The sequence below is a fragment of the Euprymna scolopes genome, chromosome 7, assembly GCF_053919585.1.
Source record: "Euprymna scolopes isolate OS-2025 chromosome 7, ASM5391958v1, whole genome shotgun sequence".
Classification (NCBI taxonomy): Eukaryota; Metazoa; Mollusca; class Cephalopoda; order Sepiida; family Sepiolidae; genus Euprymna; species Euprymna scolopes.
Genome location: NC_136488.1, coordinates 138,292,358 through 138,311,960, shown reverse-complemented (window position 1 = coordinate 138,311,960; position 19,603 = coordinate 138,292,358). Strand labels below are relative to the sequence as shown.

Here is a 19,603-nt window from a genome sequence, read left to right as displayed (position 1 = left end):
TAAACAAAAAAAAAAAGAAAAAAAATGAGAAAGGATTATGACTTACCTATTATAGAATTTGAAAATCTTAAGTTTAATATGAACGTTTTAGAGAACGTTTAAACTTTCTAATAAGCCAGCTTAAAGTCTCTTCAGATAAAAAAAAAAAAAAATTGACAATTGTACGACTATAATAGATAAAATTATTCATTGAGGATATGAAATCAAGATTCATAGATCACATCGCCAGTTTAATGAATAAAAACTGGCAAATATTCTTTATCCCACAGAAAAATTGATTCCAATTAAAAATAAAAACGAGTTTTGTTTTTAGTCTAGCTAAGTTAATAAAAGTAACATACCTTTCAGAGTCATAAATTAAAATGCAGTGAATATACGAAACAAAGCAAACTCGATGTGAATGCTTTTAAACTTTTTTATTAGGTCAAGAAGGATTTCATTTTGAAGCCAAACTGTTGGGTTGAAGAAATTTGTTCTTAAATGGTAATTACAAGATGGATGCACGTACATGAAAACAAAAATAAAGTTCTTTGCCATTCAGTGAAGCAAGATCCCTAGATATCTCAATTTCCATCTTTAGCTTCTACAAAGAAACATTTGTGATATATATAAAATATTTGAAAAAAGTCTACATTCTCAATTTCATGAGCTTCATCATCTTACAATTTATTTCTTTAATTCAGTCGACAATTCTTGACAGTATCAGTTTCATAGCACAAATTCAATCTATTATATCAATCAGTGAATCTATTATGCCCTTAACTCATCAGAATAACAAGCAATCCAGCAAAGGAAATAAAATGCGTTTGGACATGATTAAAAAATCTGAAAATTAGAAGTTGCAAATACTTTCTAGTTTTCTTTCATTATGTTATTTTAAATTTAAAAATGGAATTAAAGGAATTGTAAGATGGTCAACATCACAAAATTTGGAATATAGACATTTGTCAATTATTCATTATATGCTCTGTAATTACATTGAGCTTCTTAAATAAGGATTGATATATATAAAAAGGAAATATAAGTGAATAAAGCATATTTCCAGAAATATATATATGCTATTTACCATTTGCAGGAAACTAAGTAACTACAATCAATGTAATTGTCTGTATTTTTGAGATGAGGTGTTTTCATTGATTGAGATTGTCGGACTGACTTCCTCATCTTGGTTGTTATTGTCAGAACGTTTCGGACGTTTTGCCCTCCAGCCTTCATCAGGTGTTTTGTATCGAACTGGGGAACCGTTTGTTAGGAGTCTCAAACCCAACCCTTTATTATTATTACGGGGGTACCGTGTTCGGACTCCAGCTAGGCTCTGGGACATAGTTGCTGATTCTCTGTTTTGAATGTTACTTTTTCACTGCCTTCGTTCAGGATTGATTACAATCAATGTATTTACATATTTTATTAAAAAACATTAGAAATTGCTTTTAACCACAAAGAGAGTTGAATGCTCTTTATGGATACCTTTTGGGGTATTGAAAAAATAAAAAAACACTTTATGTAGTTTCCTTTATATTAAAATCTTATTTATAAAATCTTGTTCAGTTAAGATATTCTTTAGACTTACTTATGTTGACATTGTAAAAACTATTGCCTTAGTATTCTTTTAGTCAACAAATTAAATGTTCCTTTGTGCATACGAGTAAACTCCATAGCACCATAACTTTAATACTATATAGATGTAAGAAAGCTTATTATTTTGGTGCTTATGCAAAGAGAGGAAATAGATGGATTTTTTTTTTTAATTATTTTAAACACCTGGGTGTTTTTATTTACCCAAAACCACACACTTCCAAACACCCAGGCAACGCCGGGTAACCCCCCCCCCCCAATATAATAATAAATACGAAATCTGCATTAATCAAAATATCATATTTAAGCATATTTTATAACCGAGCAATGCCGGGCGGCCTGCTAGTTGTAAATAAAGGGGGGGGGGGGGGGAATCACTGCTGTTTGTCCATACAAGCACCATTATTTTTACAAAACTATCCGAAAGAATATTGAATCCTTTGCTTAGAAGTCTGTCTTTTCCAAATTCTAGAAATTTAATAAGTTTTCCAAAGAATACCCAACAGCATTAATTTTTGGTGCTTGTTTATATTGGTAATTTTTTTTTTTTTTTACACAGTGATCACCACTTATCAAGGCCCGGAAGCCACTCAGGGATAAGGGTTATTGCAAGTACATTACGTTAGTGTGGAGATTTGATGAAGTGTTTACTTAAGGGGGCGGTTCATTAGGAATTTGTTAACATTGGAGTTGAAGACATCCAAGTTGTAGTCCGGTGGGAAGCAGGCAGACGGAACAGAGTTCCACAGGCGTGCAGTTCTCAGAAAGAAGCTTTGTTCATGGAATCCACGTTTTGATTTAGGCACAGATATAGAGTGGGGGAAATTTTTCACAGTGGATTCAGCTAGACGGGTGTTTTTCGTGAAAGATTGGCGAGGGGGGACCAGAGATTGGAGTTCAGATGTGCACCTGCCATGGAAATAACGATAAAACAAGGATAGGCTCGCAACGTCTCTTCTGTGGGAGAGAGGTTGCAGGGTAGAGAAAAGGGCATCCCCCACTAAGCCAATTTTGTACTCTGTCAAGGCAGGATAGGCTATTTTGAGCAGCTCCTGCCCAGATATGGCAACAGTATTCCATCCTTGGACGTACTTGGCTTTTATATAGATAGAGAATTGCATCAGTAGTGAGATATCTTCTGGAGCGGTAGAAGGATACCACCATCTTTCCAGCGACCTTGGCAACAGACTTGATGTACGTGTTCCATTTCAAATCAGGAGTAAAGGTCAAACCCAGAAGCTTGTCAAAACACGGGGCCTCACCCAGACAAGAGCCATCCATCACAATTGATGCCAGATGGGGATCAGAGCATTGATGATGTAAGGATAGGAGTTTGGTTTTGGATGCATTAAAGGTAACCAGCCACATCTTCCCCCACTGAACCACGCGCTCGAGATCAGAGGAGAGAGAATCAGAGAGAACTTTGTCATTTACAGCCTTTGATGTGTTGCCGTAGATGGTCGTGTCATCAGCATAGATGTCAACGAATGATTTAAGTATGTGTTTAGGGAGGTCATTGATGTAGATCAGGAAGAGAGTTGGGCCCAGGATTGACCCCTGAGGGACTCCAGCATTTATATTGCAGGCCTCCGATACTTTAAACAAACGCATTTCAGGTGAAAATATTATGGGTCATGGCAAAATTATAAATTCTAAAAAAATTTATAAAAATGATCCAGTAGAATAATTATGAGTAAAACAAGCCGCGCGTGAGTGGTCCCTCTCTGGTGCTGCATGTGAGATGACGCCACAAAAAAAAAAAAAAAAAAAAATAGCGAAGAAATGATGAATGTGAAGGGCAACGTTGCCTTCACATTTTCGCCAAGTTTCAGAAAAATAATGGATGGAGCAAATGTTATGGGGTAAAAAGTGTCATTTTTTGCAATTTTGGGGCATTTGTGACCTTTTTTGAGCTCCTGGGAACACAGAATCCCAGTGAAAAATGAACAGTGCAGTTTCACACCTTAAGGCATGTATATTTGAATCCTGCACTATGAAAAACCAACATACATATCAAGTTTTTGAGTAATGTGGGGAAAAAAAAAAAAAAAAGCTCCAAAAAGGCATGTTTTTTTTTAGCCCTAAAAGTCCCAGAGGGATGCGAACCAGAATTTTGCCATGGTCACCCATACTGAATCTATATTAAGAACAATGGCCTCCACATTTTGGCCAAGTTTCAGGAAAATCTAATGGATGGATCAAACACTATGGGGCAAAAAGTGTCGTTTGTGGCTATTTTGGGACATTTTTGACCTCTTGAGCCCTTGGGGACGCAACGGGAATTTTTGCAAAATAATTTTTTTTTTTTTTTTACTGTGCACGTATTTAATGAAATAGAATCTGTGGCAAAATTTCAGGAAAAACTAATGGCAATCGTCCGGACTAACAGACGCCACTGAAAACATAGGTCCTCTCCAATAAATCAGGGGACCAAAATAAGAATATCAAATGATCAAGTTTTGTACATTTTAATCTGGAACCAAGTTAGTATGACAAATAAGGGGTATAACTGCAAACTTATGGGTTTGCCTTTTTAAAATCAACACATTTCAGAACATAATTGTGACAGATTTTATTATTTTGTTAAAGAAATACATCTAGCACATCTACTGGATCATTTTTTGTAATTCATTAATTTCGCCATGACATGTAATGTTTTCACCTGAAATGTGTTTGCTTAAACAGATCGATGTAAACAATCACCTAACTTTTGTATTGTAAAAACTGAAGCATAATTTTATTTTTAATCACCCAACTTTTCTATATTATATGCATTTACAGAATCAGTGTTTTGTCCTATTAATGAAGATCATTTCCCAAGAATAAGAATTTTCTACTCTTTAAACTTGACTAAATATTGTACAATTCAGAGACAAATGAAGAAATACTTACTTGAGTATAGTCCATATTGAAATTCGGACTATCCATCGATGGCATTAAATGATTTGGATAATCAAAATGTACAGGATCAATTGCAACAGGTTCAAAAGTGTTCGGATCAATTTGAAATCCTTGTTGAGTCAAGGACTGCTGGGCTTCCAGAAAATCTGCTTCCGCTTTCATCAGCTTTTGGCCATCCACTAGGATAGTAGGTTGATTCAGTTTGGCATCTTCTGTGGGCGAGTTTTGACGGCTTCCACTAATAAACCCATAAATGGAGAAAAACAGAAACTAAATTAAAATATCTATCAGTTTAGTAGCATACATATAATATACTTCATGTAGAAAACTAACTTAACACACATGCTACAACTAAAGATGATTTCTCTATGAAAAGAATAGTCGCGTATGGATATTAGGACAGCAGAAATACATACCGATAACCATCATCTTCGTCCAATCCATTCTGAAGAATTCCATTCGTTTGTAAAGTATCTTTGTTCTCAATATCATTCCGATCTCCATCACCCCCCTCAAATGGAGATGGAGTCTTACTATTCTTTTCCGCATTTTCCATCGAAGAATCAGGTGCAACCTGAAAGTGGCAAAACATGTTTTTATTTACAACTTTAACCACGATATTTACTAGTAAAAAAAAAAAAAATTTTTTTATAAAAAAAAAAGTTCATCTTTAGAAACACTAGATACCGCCTCTTTTTGTAAGACCTGTCCAGAAAGTATAGCAGCTTAAGGATCGTGTAGTACAACCACAGCTCTCCTAAACCAGCATCGCTCAAGTCCAGTAATACAGAGAAATCCAGGATGATTGGAAACAATGCTAGAATAAGCTGAGAAAGATTATTTCAGAGTTCTTGTTGACCTTTCGACCAAAAACAGTGTAGCATCTGTTCTGATTCTACACTTCATCTTTTATGTCCTTGCTCAGTGAAAAAGATCTCAGATTGGAGCAATTTTTTTTTTATCCCAATCCAGAGTGCTTCCTTTTTTAAAGAGTTGAATTTTTCCACATTAAAAATAGACCTTATTGAACTCTGCCCTCATAGAGAGGCAAGTAAATAGGGACTAGTTACACAACCAGGGCTAGAGTCTAGTTTTCCATACTATTTAATCCATAGCTGGAGGGAGAATATTTAGATTCATACTCCCAAGGACATTAGTGAAAATGATTCAGCAGACCCTACCACTAATTCAATCTAATTACACAATCACTACCAAGAGAAAAATAAATTTAAATAAAATGCTAAGCATTAACAGAAATTGACAAACTTGTTATTTGAAAGAAAAAAAAAAAAGAAAATAAACTAATAGAATTTAACCTACATAGCTTTTTAATCGATTAAGCCGTGGATCCATGTCTTTTCCAGCAGTTGGTGAGCTACTTAATACATATTCCACCATGTTAACTCCAAGAGCGTTGGTTTCCGAACGTGGAGACAATACACTGTTTACTTCATTATTAGGAAAGCTGCCAGCTCTCCTTTGAACAACGGTAAGCGGTTGTGATACCCCATGATCTGGAAAAAAGAAAAAATTTTGACAAATACGATTTCTAAAAATTCGCACAGCATTTTCAGATGAACTTCCAGAAAAGTTACGCATTTATGGTAATAATTCACAAAGTTTGACACGATAATTCCCCTGACACACCGGTTTCATATTAATGAAACTGCTGAATAATAAAGTATGCTATGGTTTGAATGATAAAAGAAATAAAAAAGTATTTGCTTTCTTCCAATACGATATTTGTTTAATAATATTTTTACTTTTTTAAACACGATAGAAAATTGTGGGTTCATACCTTGACAATATAAATGCCTAAACAACCACAATAGATACAAAAGCATTTAAATGCAGTAGACAATTAGATAATTGACTTTTTTCTTGAAATTTATTTCCTCTAAACAAAGTATATTACCATTGATAGAGCTATTGTGGTAGGAGCCAGATTTATAGAAAACAAACTTTCGTTTTGAATTCGGACAGTAAGATGTTTGTTTACATTATATTTAAAGGTTTGTATATTGGTATGGCCAGAAAAACAGAAAGGGAATTCCAAAAACAAGCAATCCAAGTATGGGAATAGAAAGTATCTAGAGTGTGATATAGATCAAATAGATTTAAGAAATATTTTTATTTGGGAAAGTAAAGTGCATAGAACACCCTAGAAATACTTATAAAACAAGTCCAAGGATCCAACAACGGCTAAAACTGGGCAGATACTGTAAGACCTATTAAGTTACAAAGTCTTTTTACACTGATCAAGAGTGGCTAGTGGTTGGTGCAGTAGACCAGATGTAACCGTACTTCATGCATGGGCAAATGGTGGCCTTGTAACTCTATGGGGAATAATGTTAATCCAAATAGATTATCCAGATGGCAAGCAGTTAAAATCTCGTTGCATAGACATTCTGTAGCAATTCATTCCTCCTCTTTAGTTCTCTTTTCATTATAATATAAAAATCGTCAGAAATGTTAAGTTTTCTGAGGAGTTAAGGAATTCTTTTGAAGTATATAGTATACGTCGTTCCCACTACAGAGGAATGGGAGAGGTGTAATAAAACAGACTGCTCTCTTACAGAGAAAAAAGATATCCAACTGCTTATTTGTTCAGATCTCTGGACTTCATGTACACATAAAGGTCCAACTTCTGCTTTATTCTAAACTTACACAGAACATATACATTGACACAAACGCACAGCATCTAAATAATGTTAAACAGTATCCACTGTCAGTCATGCACACCTCTTCAATTGGAGAAACAAAAGTCAAGTTCTACAAGAGCATACTTTGTCTAACTGTTCATAGCAAAATAAGGAGGGGGGGGGACAGTCAAATGTTGGCAAAACTAAGCCTTTTTTTTTTTTTTTTTTTTAAAAGCTTTGAAGGAACCAAAAAACAAGTCATTATGCACATATTAGATCATAAAAACATTCATGTTGCTGGGTGAAATACCATCACTATTGATTTTAATGGCAAACTACTTTTTTTGCAGTTTTCCAGAAATTCGATATAAAAAAAAAAAAATAAATAAATAAACAATTTCAACAAAAACAGAAAATGTTTTTCAAGTTCCAATAAAAATTATCATTTGAAAAATATTCTGCCATGTCAGAGTTTTTATTTGTCCTTAGCGATATGTACACTTGTCACAATTTTGTATAGAAAAAGTGATAATTTTAATATTTTTCAAGTAAAAACAATAGAAAAGAGGCAAAGTAATGACAGACTACATCAGTAAAAATCCCAAGATTTTTACTGATGTAAAACAAGCTCATTATCAATCATTAAAAATTTGGATTTTTTGAAAATCCTGTTCAAAAAATTCTTTAATTTATAGTTGACACTTTACCCAAATACAATTCTTTAAAAACTGAAAATATGCCAATGTATAAGAAATTACTGTAACTGACAAAGTGATGTTTGTGAAGTTGATTGATTTAAAATTTTCATTTAAGTAGTTCCATCAACAGATTTTAATGCAATAATTTTAAATACTCTAATTTAGAGTCCAGTTAGTAAAATAAGCTATTCTAGACTCAAAACTAAGAACTTTAATAATGTATAAACAATAATGTTTGAAAAAGGAAGAAAAATAAAGACTACTTTCTAAGTACTCTTATTTGATAATTTAGACTTACGATTAGAAAGGGGTTGCATGCTATTCATGATTTTGCTTCTGAAGATTTCCAGATTGGCTAAAATAAAAATCCAAATCCCTTTAATTTAAAAAAAAAAAAAAAAAAAAAAAAAAAGTGCATTTATTACATGATAAGGGCTGTCCCCTTTTCATGTAAGTATAAAAATAGAGAGATTTAGTTAAAATGAAAATGAAATAGAATAGACGAAATTCGAACCTCGTAATTTAGGTTTAGAAATAGATTACGAGAGAGAATTAGCAATGGAATGTGAAAACAAACCATTGTTTAGCTTAGAGATAAAATAGTTTCAAGAAAAGAATGTGCGTTGTCAATTCTGTTATGAAAAATTCAATTGAGGAATGCAACTACAAGATAATTTAATAAACATGTTTTTAACATATTGGAAATATAGGTTACTGGGAATATAGGTTAAAATTCCCTTTGTAAACGAAGGAAAAAGTTTTGGACACGCATTTCCAGAACACGTGAAAGACATGTTTTAACATGTGTATGACGTCATGGAAAATGGGAAGTTCTCGATATAGTTAGAAACTTTAGAGAAACTGAGGGAGAGTCAGAGGGAGTTTGAGGATGACAGACGATAGTCGGCAGTTGGGATTCGAACGTCTAGAAGCGAGATGGTCACTTTTGAAACTTAATATGTGAAGCTTTGAATTCTTGATGAAAACCACGACCGGTCGGGAGAAGAAATAAACCCATCATGTGTTTTTATAAACGTCGTCTTTGTGTTGTAATTCTACCAAAAGGTAGAAGTGAAAATTGTTATGTCTTATGTATATCATGTGGTTTAAAATGTCTTTACATACATATCTTACATACACAATATGAACACTAAAACTGTCTGAACACTGTCTCCTCACTCTAAGAGCTTCCATTACACTTCTAAGTATGAACATTTAATATATATGAATATCGTCATAATACGAACAATCTCTCTTACAACATCTAAGACACAACAAACACTTAAGACTAAGAACCTCTTAAACAATAATAATAAGACTTTATATAACATAATATATATGTATAATAATAAAAATTTATATAACATAATATATATGTATAATTAAAAATAAAATTAACTTTATATAAAATCTTTCAAGCAACAATAAATGCTAACATGACTGAGTGTTTCATGCCATCCACACTTCATGTTCGGTTTAACGTCCGTTTTACATACTAGCATATATTGGAAGCTTTTTAAACTAATCTATCTTTAGTCAGGTCTTTTTTTTCCTTCTGCCTCGGGTCTATCTTTATCACTTCCATGTTTTCCTTGGTCTTCTCATGCCACCTCAATTGTCCAACATTTAATCCAAGAATTCTCATCCATTCTTTTAACATGAGCATACCATCGAAATGCACTCTTGCACACCTCTTCAGGTTTAATTTCACTCTGAAGTTACTGGAGAGAGAATATGAGTGTCAAGATATGGCAGGAGGACACTTTTCCTGAAAGAAAACCTGGACTAAATATTACATAGTATTCACGGTCCAAATAAGATCTCTACATGGCTAACCGACACTGGCTTTTATGAGGAATGGTGCACCTTCTTCAAGTGATGTTACCTCAAGTAGCAACAAAGATACTCCAGACTAGATGAATTCTGGTCCTGAAATCCAGCAAGACCAAAAAGATATAGTGCAACATGAAAATGGTCAATTGAAGAGAGATACCACCTTTTTTTTCTTTTTTTTTTTTTTACTAACTCAGCATTTGAAAGATAAGGAACTAATGGCACACTCGAATATCTATGCATCTTACATAGAGTTCAAGCGTTAGCCCCAGGTGGGGGGGGGGGGGGGGGCTTGATTTCCAAGAACTTCAACTGAAGTAAAATAAAGTTATCAGATCTAAGCCAGTTTTTAAGAAACAAACAAAATTCTCAATTTTTCTCCATGCAATACATTTCCTTGACTTTTGCTGGCTAAGTTGCATTTCCATAGAGGACACTGCATACAAATGCCCGAGAGAGATTTTCTTTAGTAGACCATGACAACTGTGCTGGTTAATAAGAAAATCTTGCAATCACACTAGCGCCTTCTTCATTGGTATAAACAAGGTAAAAGTTAGACAACTTCAATAGCTTCACCACATAAATATACTATCTTCACATTACAATTCTCGTCCATCTCAATTGTCTTATATTTTTTGCACACAAACTGGTTATCTACCATTCAAGGAAACATGTGAGAGAAAGCATTACCGATATATTCAAATGATTAAGGACCTGTTTATTATTCAAAATTAGAAATTGGCCTTGTAGTAGTTAGTTATTCTGATCCCAGAAATGCAGTTATTTGAGCACGAATCTCGTGATATTAACTCTTAGGAGTTTAAAAAATTATAAAACTTGAGCATTGCCTTCTCATTTCAAAATCACTATATTAACACTAATAAACTGAAATATTTGACACTTTAAATTTCTTTCAGCGCAAAAAAAAAAAAAAAAAAAAAAAAAAAAATGTAAAAATTTTTTTTTTTAAACAAATTTCAAAGATTCTTCAGAAAAACTAATTTTCAAAAGAAATCTGTTCTGCAACAAATTGTTATTCAATTTTAATCAATTCAAATATTTCACAAAATTTCAGTCTTCACCATCACTCATTTAATAATAGTAGGGACTAACGGAAAACTAAAAAGCACCCATGTATTCTGGCTCCTAGTCCTTAACCTCTTATTTTTTTTTCTTTAATTTGCAAGTGATGTTTACACTCCCCACCCCTACACATTAATACAAAATTAGAATCACTATTAAATTTCAAGTAAAATTTAATTTGAGTGTAATCTTTTAAATTGCATTCTCTCAAGCGTAAATATCATTTCCCCATTTACATTTGGAGGATATTAGAATTGAACTATTTTCAGTTTTGTTTTTAAACTTCAATTTTATTCATTTTTTGAAATTCATGCCAAACTGATCCAGTTATAAATTAAGCAGGTAATAGTTTTGAAAAATATTCATTGTTTATTAAAAGTCAATTTTTTTTTGTTAAATATCTTGTAAAAAGAAAAAAATATTACGTCATTTTGAATATAGTAATATACGTTTACTAGCCAAATCCACATGATTTTTAGAATATGACATCTTTGTTCTGTGACAAGTATGGACATGATAAAGATTTTTCTACTTTTTTTTAATTTTTTTTAATAAGTGTAATTCTAAATATACATCGAATTTTATGTTGATACTTGAACGTATAAACATTCTAATTTCTTCAGATATTGTTTTGAACAGCCTTTGTTAAAAAAAAAAGAAAAAAGTATATTGTTCTATTAAATTTTTATTGTTTAATTTAACTTTTTTTTATATAAAAACGGACAAAGTTGAAAGTAGTGAGCTTCGGAAAATTGTCAGTGAAAGAAATACAATTGCTAAAAGATGAGCATTTCATTATTTTTAGTCGTCACTTTGGAGAAAAAGAAAAGAAAAAAAAATCACTCACAAATGCGACTGTTTCATTCGCAATGTAGAGTCTTGGTTATTCTTAATTTCAGTATTTCTAGAAGTATTCACATAACACATAAGCCACAAAAAAAAAAAAAAAAAAAAAAAAAAAAAAAAAATAGTACAATCCAATGACATTAGTCATCTGTAGTAGTAATGATGCTAACCAAGAAAAAATAACATCTATAGTCATGGCAGACTGAACAGGAACACTATGTATTAAACAAGGAGTTTAGTTTGAAGTTTTATATAAAGTCAGTCATAAGGTCACAGATTACATAGACTTAACATGGTTTTATTTAAAAATTCTTCCATAAACAAAACTCCCCCCCCAAATAATTAATCTACAACACAAGTTTAAAAAAAAAAAATAAATACAAAATTTTTTAAGTACTCGTCATTAATATGAGATCCTGTAATTGCTAAATTATCAGCATCAGATGGGAAAGTTCTGTATTTGCAGACTGTTATCCTCATCTTAATAGTTGTCTCACCACATTTTGGCTAACTAATCTTCAAGCCTGTTTTGGGTAGCACTGAAACCGTTATCTTCAGTAATTACTAGGGATACAATTACAAGACACAGCATTCCTATCCCGTCGCGGTTAATTACCTGAAGAAGGCTAGAGGAAGAGTTGCCGAAACAGCAACTATGAAGATGATAACAGCCCACAAGTAAATATCAGCATCAGGTTTTGCTAAAACTTAAACATGTCTGTAAATCCTGTGCATTTATAATAAGCAACTTCTATCATTAGTCAAACCCATAGAAATTTCATAGTTGTATTCTTCAGCTGCTGTATATTGCTGCTGGACTGAATATACTCGTTTCATAGACATCTGACATGCACATTGTACCACGCTTGTTTAAACCCGAACCGTACTTATCTAAGTACTCTGATTAAATGTTTGATTTTTTGTTTTGTTTATTGCATTTTCACCTCAAACAAGACACAGTGCCACTTTGATGTAGGAGGATACTATCTGGGATATAATTTGCAGGGGTACTATGTAGGGAGTTGAGCAGCAAGATGTCTGTTTACATTACACTTAAAAACTTTAACATGTCAGTACAGTCAGGGAAGCAGGGACCCGGAAGGGAATTCCAAAGTCTAGCAATTCTAGGGAAGAAACTATTAGAATAGAAGAATCTTACATCTAGGGATATGTGTAGGGGTGGGATTTTGCTGCTGGTCAGGTATATTTCTGTCGAGGGGGCACAAAGGCCTATAGTTCGTCAGAGCATCTACCATTAAAATACTTGTAAAACAGGCAGAGGGATGCAACATTTTGTCAATGGGACAGTGGCTGAAGCCTAGCTGATAGTTCTAGAATATATCTGGTAGATCTTAGAAACCCTTGCAAGGTTCCAGATATATTTCCATTTCATGGTGAGCGTGCAGATCCAAAAATATTGTATCTTTGATCCTATCCCAAAAGCTCAAAGTCAATTTTACGTTTGATAGAACAGTAACAAATGAAATTTTTAAATAATTTTTTTTTTGCATTGCATCGATCGATCAAATCTTTAAAAAGGGGTAGAGGGTGATAATGTATATACAACCATAAAATTGCTTTAAACACCATACTTTTTGCAAGGATTTTTTTTTATATTTTACTGGTGAACAAATTTGAATTTGGGGACTGAGAAATAAATGATCATTTTTACAATAAATTTATATGCAAAATCAATTTTCTTTGTTTTTGCTCTTTTTTTTTCAATTACACCAAGACTTTTCAGGAGTTCACACATAATCACCTGAAAATGGATAATTTCTTTCTTTTTATTGATTGCTAGTCATTTCCGACTAGAATTAAAATTTGAGAGTCAAGTACATTTTGAAAATCAGCCTTTCTAGAAGAATTCATATAAAATATAAGCCACATTAAGTTAAATTTAAAAAAAAAAACTTTTTCAAGTCCAGTACTAAAACCTATACTTAGTACAGATTAGCAGTACTTGGATATGTTTTACTGACCTGCTGTACTCCAGGTGTCATCACGAGGTGTCCAAGGATTGCTGGAAAATATACCTTTATTTCCATCAGGATTTTTGCTACCATCATCTTCAACATCCCATAATTTTTTATGTGTATTCATCTAAAAAGGATTGAGAAAAGAAAAGTCAGACATACAAAAAAAAAAAAATTAAAAAAAAAAAAAATTAACAAACATGCTCCCTCCAGTCATATTTGCTAGATTATAAAAAGATTGCATAATCAACAAAAAAATAAATAAAAAGATTGCATAATCAACAAAAAAATAAATAAAAAGATAATTGTATACAATAGTTAAAGAGAAATGAATTATTTAGGACTATTAAAATAATTCATAACGCTTTGGTAATGTTTACCTAATCATTTTTGTTTTATGAGGATCAAATGTTTCAGTTACCCGCTAGTGTGATAAGTGGTGATACCGTTACAAGAGTCAAACTACGTGATAACTATTTCCCCCTTCCTTGATACGATTTTTATTTGGTCAGTGAAAAGAAAAGCAAATCATCCATGAAGCCCATGTGTTACTAATGAAAATGGCCCAGACAAAAGGTCTCTCCACATCACATTTTTTTTTTTATTCCCTTACCCTCCCCATATTTGTTCAAGTTCATAAAGAGAGAAGGAGGAAGGGAATTTGACAAAGTTGGCGCACAAATCAAACTGCATGAAGGAAAAAAAATAACTTCTGAATTCAAGTCACAGGGGGTAGGCGCAGAATGACAAAATTTGTGAAGAAATTGTTAAATTCGACACACGCCTCAACTCAATTTGGAAATAACTGCACAGCTAACATGTCTATATGTATTTATAGTTGCAGGAAAAAAAAAAGGCGGGGAGGGCAGACACCTCAAAGAACCATGAGTAAGGAACGGCCATATCACGATTATCAAGGAACTGTTAAAATTCTGAGAAGCTTGGAATTTTACGATGACTTCTTTTGAAAGTTTTATTTCTATGGATCATTCATCTCGTTCAGATTATACACTTGTTTTGATCCATTGGGACATTGCATTCTATGTTTTCTGTTTATTAAATTTTATTGCACAATAGTCAATGAATATATAAATACACATGACATGTATAATCTTGTTATGTCCGGTCACTTCTTTTTCTTGTCGAAATGTGCTTTGGGTTATTTCACAATGGTACTGATCAAAGAACCTTAGGATTACCTAGGCACTTGGGTTGTAACATTCCACAATCAGCATATTACATTTTATTTTTAACACATAATCAGGAATAAATTCCAGTTTGGAATCATTGATGGCATATCGTAACACACTCCCTACTTTTGTTATTGAAATCGGTGAACCCCCCCCCCTTTTTTTTTTTTTTTTTTTTTTAAATCAAATAGATTGATTGCCTGCTCTAATTAGGGACGCTTAAAACTCCAGACATTTCATGCAAATGTAATATGCACAAACTGCAGCAGGTGTGTTATAGGACTATTACCTCTACACTTGCTAGATAATCATACATTCCTATATTTTTTCTGATGAGAGTTCACCGCCAAAACCTGTAAGAATCAATGGAAGTTGTAAAATCTATTTAATTCCTCCTTTGCCTGTTCCCCATTTACACCGTCACTTCATCTTTCGCGAGGAATCAAAAACGAACGCACATCGATTTCAGGTTTTGCTTTTGCATACAAAAACTGAACTACTTTCTATTGCAGACAACGCACCACACCTAATTATACATTGCTTATTTACACTTTACTTCGAAACATTATTACACGAGGAAAAAAATAAGTTCTCTCCTTTTCTGAGCGATTCCTTTTTTTTTTCCATTAACATACAATATATCGTTTCCTTTACATTTAGTTTCGTTCAATGCTTTCTTTTTCTGTTCCTATTTCTCTGATTACAGAGTTAAATATTATTTTTCCCCTGTTATCGCAGTACAAAATGTACAATGTCAAATTTTCACTTACAGTGATTACGAACAAAGCAATCTCGATTAGTAACAAATCATTTTATGAGTGCTTTAAAATATTTACCAACTCAGATCGAGAAATACTACATTTAAAAATGTAAACAATGCATTTCTATATGCATCTCGAAAAACCTAAACGTCGTTTTACTGGGTTTCGTATGCTTTCGTTCAGTTTCTTACATGTTCCCATTTTTCCAATTTCATTGTGATTGTTAACATCGTTAAGCTATAAGTCCTAGCAAAATGAATTTCATTACCGATGCTATTTTTAGCACAAACGTGTTTTCTTTTTTGTAATATTTACTACATTACCTTAGGACTTTACTAATTATCTTTGAATTATACCAAGAAAACTTAGATTTATCTCTAACTGGATTTTTACATTGGATTTAGTGAACTTCATTAAACTGCATTGGTAAGCTCGCCGTAAATTACGTAGACAAATAATTTTAAAACAAGAATTTCGTTATGCAAGCAACATCAGATTTTTATAAAGTATTTTTTCTTTATTTTTCCTACAACTAATTTTTTGGATACGTTTTGTTTTTTGTTTTTTTTTTTAAAGCAAATTGGAAAGGTCAAATACATTTAACTGAGTGGGTTGTTTTATTCATTTATTCCTTGTTTTAACTGCAATCGTTCTCCAGTTCATACTTTATTTTTATTTATTTTATTTTTATTTTTTATTTTATTTCATGCTTCAGCCATAACTTTTTTCTTGACCTCATGTGTACACACACTTTCTTTCACTTATGGGAAATTTGGTCCTTAATCTTTCAATTCCTATTTCAGTCACCTAAATTACTTAGTGTGACAGGAGTTTAGGAATTTACTGCCAAACCTAATTATTTATAATTAAATATTATGAACATTATTAAACTATGTTAGGCAACATTTGCATAGAACGAAATGCTTTACAGTTGTGGTAAAAATGCAACGGAATTCGAGTTTTACTTACTTTTTCAATTCGGTACATTATTACATTACGTCAAACTCATCGTTCACATTACACATGTCAACTTCATTAGGTTTTCGGGTACGCTGACAAGATCAGGGGTATCTATTCCGAAACCCGTTTCATTGGAAAAGTGACATGACATATTCATCATGGTTTAAACTGGGTGAGCGCCATTTGAAAACCAAATAAGTGAATAAAGCAACATTGGATTTTTATAAAATAGTTTTTTGTTTTTGTCGAACAAATTTAATATTTGGAAACATTCATTTGAATTAAAGCAACTTTGAAAGGTACAAAAATTAATTTTGTTTTCTTTTTTTAACGGGGAAGTGGGTTTTTTGTTTTTTTTAGTTATATTTTGATTTAACGGCAATCGTTCTACAGTTTAAATTTAACCAGGATTTGCACAGAAGGTGCGGAAAATAAAATGGCGTCTCCAATTTCGGCAATAAAGTGTAGAAGCACCGTTATTCTCTGCATTGTATTCGTTTGGGGGGGGGGCAAAATTAAAAAAAAAAAAAAAAAAAAAAAAAAACTTTCCTCTATTTACAGTGTTCATATAAAAGCATTCATCTTTTTATAATAAAAATTCCGTTTGCAAAAAGAAACGTCTACTGCCAATTTTCTTAAAAAATAAAAATAAAATAAAATAAACCGTTCCCCTAACAATTTATAAAAAAAAATTCCTTTTTTGGAGGAAAAAAAAAAATTGCAGAAAATATTAAAAGTAAATAAACAATAAAAAAATGCTATTTTTCGTGAGGAATGTGTTCCATTTTAACAAACCGAGCCACAGCAACGCGTGGCCGGGTACAGCGAGTACCAAATAAATGACTTGGTAGAAACTCAAACTAAAGACCAAGGTTTTGGTTTCAAATCATGGCATCCGCTTTATAAGAATCTATTTTTGAAAGTTAAGAGCTGATATTTCAAAATAATATCACATTGTATTTATTACGATTTCAAAAATTTTGACAGAAAATAAAATCTATAAAAGGTCAGTGTGTTTTGGTTGGAAAGTCGATTATCTCCCTTTTAATACATGATCGCTTGTCAAGCAGTGCAGGTACTCTGAATAGTTCAGGGTTTTTTTGGTTTTTTTTGCGCTCTTCCTCATTACTTTTTTTTCATTTTAGCTTTTCGATGGATTATTACTTAAAGATTTTTAGATGGTGCTCAATTTCTAATACAACGTCCTAGTAAATCGATCCTTCATATTGGAACCAATCGACAAAAACAAAACTGAAGATTTAGAGGTGTGAGGCGGGGTTACCCAATGTTTTTTTTTTGTTTTTTGTTTTTTTTAAATTTAATTTTTTTTTAAATAAAATAATCATTTATTAAATTCAAAAACTATTTTTGGGAAAAAACACTCCAAACCTCTCCCGGTTTAGTGTTCTCATTAACTAGTTCCAATATGGGAGACCGATTTACTAGACCGTATTAAAAAATCTTTAAATATTTTTGCATTGGGGAGGGGTAATCTAGTAGATGAAAAAAGAAATTTGAAAAGACGAAAAAATATAATGCATTGTACAGGTCAACCATTTTTTTTTTTTTTTTATCCTACTTTTATTTTCCCGTAGTTGTTTTACGGCATATTAACCATTTTTTGATTAAGGGTGAATCCAGTAATTTGGGAAAAAGTTACTATGTTTCAACAATTCATAAGTGAAGGCTTCAAAATTTATGTTACCCTCACCTTTCAAAATTTGTCAGTAGTCTGGATCGAATCTTGAAATAATTACAATGTTTACATTTTTGTTTAAAAAAAAAAAAAAAAAAAAAAAAAAATCCAGTATACGAATAAAGTAGTAATTCTTTATAATAAAGTAAATATTTTCCCCCTTCAGTCAAGCAGATTCCTTACTATATAAAATACATTTTTATAATCTATATTCAATAGCACATAATTATGATGTTTACTCTTTAGTACGGTTATTTACCTCCTCTGCAGAAAGTGGAACATCTCATTTAATTAGCTATTAAATCAAAAGGGTTGCCTGAAAGAATGAAGCCTCTACGACTGAACAATCATAATTCAGGCTAACAGAAAAGTCACTGTTGAGCTGTCTCTTAAACCTACCACTAACCCTAAGTCCATGTGAAAAATAAACATCCAATAAAAATGAAAACAATTCACGAAAGTAAAAAATAAACTTGCTAAATACCATACATTGGTACAATATAATCCACCAATGTCATAAAAGAAATTAGTATCAACGACAAATTACTTCAAAGCAAATATACTTGGGATATTCGTCATTATTTTGAACCTATCTACCTGCAACCCATTTATATTCAAATATTTAATATCAGCTATGAGCCTTCTATGGTTGCATAAATATTGATTTTAAGCTTTAAGTTTCTTTTATTAAAACGGGTCTATAAATAAATCTTTAAGACTAAGGTTTATAACCTTAATTAAATATTGATGCAAGTAGGTTTGTATAGGTAAAGCCAAATGATTTAAGTAATTTCACAAGTGAATTTCATTAATATTTGCAAAGTAAAAACATTTTACACAACTAATAAGGTGTAGTATATTGTCCTGTCACTGCTTGCAATCAGACAAAACTAGTCACTAAAATTTGCAACAATTGTTTGTGCTATTTTGCGTGATTGAAAAAAAAAAAAAATGGATACATTGTTTTTATTTACCTTTATATAAAAAAGCATGGCTAAATCCTATTTTAATCACCTAAATTACTTAGTGAATTTTTTTTCTTGCCCAGAATTGATACTATTATTTTTTTTTTTAATGTTGTTCTTTTAGATTTCCTCCAGGTAATACTATACAATACAAGTTTCTCAACCATGTCAGGATTGAATTGACAATGATAATATATAGAAGGTTCACTCTAAATGAAATGAAAAACTGAAGTTGCCAATGGTGGAAAAAGATGAAATCAAGGTGAATTTCTCCACAATCTGGAGGGTTACAGCACCTATCACTAGAAATAGAAATCTTTACAGCAATACCATTTAAAAGTTTTTATTCATTTTTATTTACAAGTTTACATTCATTTACGACAATTTAGCTTCATTTATAGTCAATGTTCACTCCATCACCGACTAAAGGTAGAGTTAAACATGTTAACGTTCTAACACATGGACAGTTAGCGCCCC

General features: G+C 32.1%; 1 protein-coding gene across 14 annotated transcripts in view; it reads right to left on the bottom strand.

Moving 5' to 3' along the window:
* LOC145280000 (pumilio homolog 1-like) overlaps positions 1 to 19,603 on the bottom strand; it is an 88,716-nt gene that overhangs the window by 50,983 nt on the left and 18,130 nt on the right. For 5 of the 14 annotated variants that reach the window (XM_080131611.1, XM_080131616.1, XM_080131618.1 and 2 more), the window contains exons 5-9: positions 13,561 to 13,681; positions 8,115 to 8,171; positions 5,797 to 5,990; positions 4,894 to 5,050; positions 4,468 to 4,724 (exon numbers count right to left, since the gene is read on the bottom strand). In XM_080131611.1, coding sequence (XP_079987737.1) covers positions 4,468 to 4,724; positions 4,894 to 5,050; positions 5,797 to 5,990; positions 8,115 to 8,171; positions 13,561 to 13,681 — 786 coding nt within the window. Of the gene's footprint in view, positions 1 to 4,467; positions 4,725 to 4,892; positions 5,051 to 5,796; positions 5,991 to 8,114; positions 8,172 to 13,560; positions 13,682 to 19,603 lie in introns of all 14 variants that reach the window. The other 9 variants (XM_080131615.1, XM_080131622.1, XM_080131621.1 and 6 more) reach the window with 3 other exon arrangements.